General features: G+C 38.5%; 1 protein-coding gene across 1 annotated transcript; it reads left to right on the top strand.

The window, feature by feature from the left end:
• The first annotated feature begins 2,342 nt into the window (after nucleotides 1–2,342).
• On the top strand, nucleotides 2,343–6,492 carry LOC103154578 (GTPase IMAP family member 4-like). The gene is made up of 2 exons (XM_016662823.1): nucleotides 2,343–2,424; nucleotides 5,448–6,492. The coding sequence occupies exons 1-2, from the start codon at nucleotides 2,382–2,384 to the stop codon at nucleotides 6,380–6,382; spliced, it is 978 nt and encodes a 325-aa protein (XP_016518309.1). The 5' UTR covers nucleotides 2,343–2,381; the 3' UTR covers nucleotides 6,383–6,492.

The raw sequence follows: 6,492 nt of genomic DNA, 5'->3' as shown, positions 1-6,492 counted from the left end.
TGTCACCATATCCAGTGTAAAGCAAATATAGTCCATGTTTTCATAATGTTGCTGTTTCTGCTGCTGACAGAGCTGGAATTGATCTGTCAGCAGAATTGCTAAAAGCAATTGCTAAAAGCAACTCTGCTTTTCGCAATTGCTTTTAGCAATTCTGCTGACAGATCAATTCCAGCTCTGTCAGCAGCAGAAACAGCAACTCTGCTGACAGTAATTCTGCTAATTGGTCAAAGTAACTCTCACTGGACCTTCTCTCGGATCCACTTAACCACAGATAGTGATGATGATGTTCTTAGGAGGGCAGGGGTCAGGGAGCTAAATCATGACTCTGTGTAAGGCCCCATATTACTTCAGGCATCCCTGCATGAAGAGCTGCTCTGCTACACTTCTCTGGAATCTACCTGGAATCTTCTTGGAATCCCCCAATAGCCCCTCTACTGTGAATTACTGCAGTGCAGTAATTCACAGTAATTCAGTGAATTACTGTGCAGTGCAGTAATTCACAGTAGAATTACTGCAGTGCAGTGAGCACTGCAGTAATTCACAGCCGCTCACCTCCAGCCCAGATTCCTTCAGCAGCAGTGTGAACTGGCTGGTAGTGACGTTAAGGTGAAGCAGAGCGAACAGTGAGCAGGTGGCACTGAGGCTTTGAGCTGCATCGTGGACCGCATTGACAGTCTCGGTACCGTTTCTTCATATCAGGATATCCGATTCTGATCCACAGCAGTGGGACAGACTCAGGCTGCTTGTCGCAAACTGGGCTTGTAGTCCAGCACTGGTGCAGAATGATGAAATTAAAGCCAGAAGTTTTCTCTGCAGCCGAACCATTTCTGTGTTTAGGGGAAAGGAGTTTTTTTCTCTCCCGTGTAAAACTCATTAACCTACTTAACCGCTAAGTCAGGATGCCATACAAAGGTTTGCTCATGATTTTAGTTACTGTAGTTTTTGTAGTAAGTGGATGATTGGAAATAGAAGACCTTAATTTTCTGTTTTTTGATGCAGTGAACTTGTTTAAAAAGTATCATGTTCTGAGTAGATCTTAAAAGCACTCACCACTTCTATACACGAATTACTGGATTGTAGCAAGTCATAGTTTTTAGAGTGGGTGCCAGTATACAGAGTCTACAGACCTACAAACCATCTTAAGGTGTTTTTTTGTCTGTCTGAAGCAGGTCATAGTCAGGGAACCTACATTCTGATGTTTTATGAGTCAAAACACATCCCATTTATAGTCGACTTCATTATCAACGCCATTATGAGTTTCTTGAGCAAATAGAATACAATGTTTTCTTTTTTGAAAAACTTATTTGCATCCGCTTACTGTATTTCCAACATTGTATAAAAATTGGTTGAGCAAAAAGATTTTGCAGAATATGTCAAATATATTTTATCCTTTTTATTGTCAGAATAATAGAATAGGGAAATGTAAGATAAAGTTTACAACAGTCACGTCCTGCACTGTTTCATTTCTCTCTGCGGGCAGAAAAACAAGTAGAAAAAGCTCTCTACCATCCTCTGGTGAAGCTGCTGCAGCAGGAGGACAGTCTGGGCAAAAAGAGGCAGAAAGTCGGCTTCTTGGCTAAAATCACGTTTTTATTGTTTGTATTTACATGTCTACACAATTTTCTACTAAAAAATATATTTGTATGCTTTTCTTGTCATGGTTTTCTAACATCTTTCACAGTTACTGAGAGAAATCTAACTTATGAACCACTGAGTTCAAAGTGTAGAAGACAATAATCATTCATCTATCGCCTGTCTCCACCCATTGAACACATCATCATCACCTTTATAAATGCAGAAGTTTTATGTCTAATGTAAGAAATGTCCATACAGCACACAATCCAAGAGCCTTATTCATTAAATAAAGGATGAAATATGCTACTTATGGCTTACTTCTAATATAAGTGCTGTTTTTTTTTCTGAAATTAGAGTGAATTATAAAAATATTTAAACTTAAGTTAAATATTATGGAGGCAACACCGATGAGGAAGTTTATCTCAGGTGGAGGGACAAAGCTGAGGCTCAAGTTTCACATAATTTCCACTGCAGGTGAGGAAGAGGAGAACAAGGGGAAAATCAGCCTGGAGATAAATCTAGGGAAACTTTATAGGCATCAAAGTCAAACAATAGTATTATTGTACATTTATTCTGTAAGAAACCCACACCCCACTGATTATCTTATACACCAGATCAGACTTTTCTATCTGAAGGTTATGTGCATCAATTGAAGAATAAAGGTCAAAACGTGGAAAAAAGAGCCAATAAAAGCTTCAGTTTCAGTTTCATTTTGACGATAGGACTGTATAAAAATGCCTGTGCAGGACCCAAAGGATATTCATTACTTCACTGCTGCTGGAGTGTCAACACTGATCTCTCTGACCATGGACAGCGACAAGTTCAGCCCAAACATGAGCTACAACTATGGTGAGTCAGAATATTAAGTCTGTTTTGATGTAGAAAATATCCACCAATAAAAACATGTAAGCATGAAACTTCACTTTCCGTCTTATTCTGGAGTTTCCTTGTTTTTCAACGTGAACAGATTGTCATGTATAGATGATAAGGAGGTTTATTAATTAGTGTTATTTTGAAATGAAACACTGTTGCAATCAAGAATGAATCAAGGACAACAGAATGCATTCTGTCATTATTTTATTCAAGGGTCAAAGAAAAGAATGATCATTGAGTAAAGAAACAAATACATTGCTTTTTATAATCCATCATTTACGTAAGCATGGGGCTCACCATCAGCTTATAACAAAGACACAGTCTTTTCACATCTCCAGCTTTGCACCTGTGACTTTGAACAATGGTACACACAAGTTCAAGAAACAAAGACTGTGAGATTTGAGTTTTCTGTGTGTTTATTTTGGTTTCTGTGTCAGTTGGGTCTCCGTGTTGTCCTGTCTACCCCTTGAATGATCCCAGTTGTGTCTTGTTTCCTTGCTTACTCCCCTGTGTATTTAATCCTACCTGTCTCTTGTTGCTTGTCGGGTCCTGTCTTGTCTGCCGTCAGTTGTGTGTTGCTACCAGTTCCTACCAGTGTGAGAATCTAGCCTTTGTTCATCTGTGCTGCCTGGATTATTGTGTGTATTTTGTCATTAAATAATTTCTTCTACATAACCTGGGTCCATCGCATCCACCTCACCCTACAAATCATGACAAAGACAACTTCTTAGAAAACGTCTGTCATCAGTTCTGTTTCCCCAGTAAATAATCCAAAGTTTGTCATGACATAGGATTGACTTATTTAAGGCCAGTGTTTATAGAGTTAGTGTTGGTCAATGTACATGCTGCTTGCCAATATTCCTCAGATAACTCCAGCAATAAATCTTCATTCAAAGCCTTAAGTCTATCATGAGGTCCTTCAGAAATGAGCAACATCACTGAGTGATAAAACTCAGATATGACACCTTTTTTCAAACTATCCTAAGTCAACAATTTTTCTGACGTTGACTTGGCAGGTTTTGGCAACTCATTATTTTCACTCTTTATAAAGTTTTTGAGTTCAAGATATTTTTTAAAAAAAGCATTTCTTATCTGAGTGTAATTTACTTTGTAGAACCTGAAAGTTTAGTCAGGTAAATAAAGATTCTGAATTATTTGGAGTTTTTTACCTTTTCGTGCTTTAAATGTTGCATCAGGTCTACCAGGTATAATTAATTGGTTACTAGACTGCACTGAGATAAACAAATTGGCTCATTTAAAGTTTCTTTAAATATCCCCATACATTTGATAAATATCTGGTTTTAACTGCACGGCAAATTCATAAGTGTCAAATTTCCACGTGTATGTTGTAAAGCTAAATTATCATGAGCTTTATTATTTGGGCCCGGTCATTGGCCACGCCCCCCGACCCACGCCGTCCTGTTCCCGCTACTGCGTCACATGTTTGCCTGAGGAGCGGAGGCAGCAGTATGGCGCCTTGTCTGGAGCTTCATATAATAAGGTAAGTTCCATGTTAAAATTATCATGTTTCTGACTATCTTTTTATGGAGGCATTATTTTTCCGTTTACACAAGAGTATCGATTCGTATACACAGTTCGCTTAACGTATGTTTATTTGTTTGGATATCACGGTATATACGACTGTTTATTGTCTTAACCAAACTAATTCAAATGGCCTCAGGAAAATCTGGAGGCCTTTGGAATTAGCATTATTTAGCTGCGGAGGTTGTTTTCTTTAAGTTTTTGGCTGTAGACTGCAAAATCTGGGAGTGGTTGTGCTGGCCCATTGGCTTGGTCACAGGTGTAAAATTCCAATCCTGGAGGGCCACTGTCCTGCAACATTTAGATGTGCTGCTGCAGCACCACACCTGAATACAATAATTAGGTAATTAGCCGGACTCTGGAGAACATATCTACGCAATGAGGAGGCAATTGAGCCATTTGATGCTGGTATTTTGCACATCTAAAAACTGCCAAAATGTTTTTTTTTTTGTCAGTGTGTCATATTGGTGACTGAAGCCTGTGATGATGACTCCAACACATTTCTTTAGACAAGTTGGAATGACTTTTAATGTCCAAATTTGTTTTCTATAAGCTGATTAATTTCTTTAGTAATTATTTCTGACTTTTTATGCTTTATCTTGTAAACCAGGTGGGAAGAGTAATATGAATGAATATGATGGTGAAACACACAGAGGTGAGTCTGATTAGTTATGCTCACACTACTTTTTAAAATATTTATTTATTATCCTAATTTTCAGCTATATTTCTTGTTTTTCCTTCCAGAATGGATGTCTTTCTCCTTCATGTTGGCGAAAACAAGAGCAGCACCAAAGACACTTCACCATCAGTGATCACAAGACCATCCATGGCTGTTTCCAATGAATTTTCAAAGCACACTTCACCTTCAGTGCAAAGTACCATGAATGAATGACCTTTGTTGTATATTGCTGTCAGTGCTGTTTGATGTTTTGAAATAAAAGTAGATTATATTCTGTGAATGGTGCTGTTTTTTTGTAGCATCTAATGTCTTAAAATTAATTTGGAGATTATTGATGGCCAATAGTTTCTGGGGGAACAAAAGGTTTTAATTGCTCTAGTGGCTTTTATTTGGTATTAAATATATAATATATACTTTACACTGTTCTGTGTGTAACACATTCTTAGTGTTAACTTTTGACAATATACACTTGTTGTTGGGTAGATTTACACTGAAGTGTATTTGATTTCAACTACTGTGAGTGTTGATTCAACTCTATCACAAATAACACACTTTCAAAGTAACTTCTCCACCATACAGAGTGGACCAATATAGACACTTTCAAAGTGTTGAATTTAACTCTGTAGGAGTTGATGGAACACTTCCAAATTTGCTGTGTGGTATATATAATTATCTCCATGTCCACATGTCATTGATTCCCTCAATATATCCTAAGATACACAAAGGCTGAACTTCTGAATACAACATGATGATCAGATTCAAACTTTCTTCTTCACAGGAACAAACATTAAAAACAACGACATGAGGATTGTGATGGTGGGGAAGACTGGAACTGGAAAGAGCGCTACTGGAAACACCATTCTGGGTCGAGAGTGCTTTGAATCCAAATGTAGCGCAAGTTCCCTGACCATTGGCTGCTCCAAAGTCTCCAGTAATGTGGATGGTCAGCAGGTTGCCGTCATCGATACTCCTGGTCTGTTTGACACCAGATTTGGAGAAGATAAAACAAGAAAAGATCTAAGTCAGTGCATCCGCTATGCTTCTCCTGGACCCCACATCTTCCTGGTGGTCGTTTCAATCAGCAGATTCACAGAAGAAGAAAAACAATCAGTGCAAAAGATTCAAGAAATCTTTGGAGAGGCTGCAGAGAGATACTGCATGGTTCTGTTTACCCATGGAGACAACCTTGTAAAAACCACCATCGAAGATTATTTGTCTGAAAGCCCAGAGCTGCAGGATCTGGTGTCCAGATGTAACAACCAGTATCATGTCTTCAACAATAGGCTGGAAGACAAGAAACCTCAGGTCACTGAGCTGCTGGGGAAGATCAGAACCATTGTTGACAAGAATGGAGGAAGTCACTACACCAATGAGATGTTCCAAGAGGCTGAAAGGAAAATCGAAGAGGAAAAACAACGAATCCTGAAGGAAGAAGAGGAGCAAAAATGTAAAGAGGAAGAAGAATTGGAGAGAAAAATACAACAGAAGTATGGGAAAGAGATGGAGAGAATGCAGGAGCAATTCCTGGCTTTTACAGAGGCAGAGAGAAAGGCGAGAAAGGAGGAGTTTGAAATCATAATGGCACTAATGAAGGAAAAGCAGGAGAGTGATTTGAAAGCAATGCGATACCAGCTGCAGGCCGAGTATGAAGCCAGGGCCAGAAAAGAAGCTGAGGAACGTGATCGTGGTAATGTGCCATGTGTGATACTGTGAGGTGTAAAGCTGTAACCTAGCAGTTATTAGACATTAAAACATTAAAACTAATAAGAATTTTTAAACATTTTCTTTCTTGTCTTTAAAAATAAAGTAGAACTCCAGGTAGA

This window comes from Poecilia formosa, unplaced genomic scaffold (genome assembly GCF_000485575.1).
Source record: "Poecilia formosa unplaced genomic scaffold, Poecilia_formosa-5.1.2 Scaffold391, whole genome shotgun sequence".
Taxonomy (NCBI): domain Eukaryota; kingdom Metazoa; phylum Chordata; class Actinopteri; order Cyprinodontiformes; family Poeciliidae; genus Poecilia; species Poecilia formosa.
Note: the sequence above shows the minus strand (reverse complement) of the source record. Positions and strands in the feature narration are given on the sequence as shown.

Coding starts and splice junctions, on each gene's coding strand:
- LOC103154578 (XM_016662823.1), top strand. CDS start 2,382: ATGGACAGCGACAAGTTCAGCCCAAACATGAGCTACAACTATG. Junction 2,425..5,447: donor AAACATGAGCTACAACTATG/GTGAGTCAGAAT, acceptor TCTTCTTCACAG/GAACAAACATTAAAAACAAC.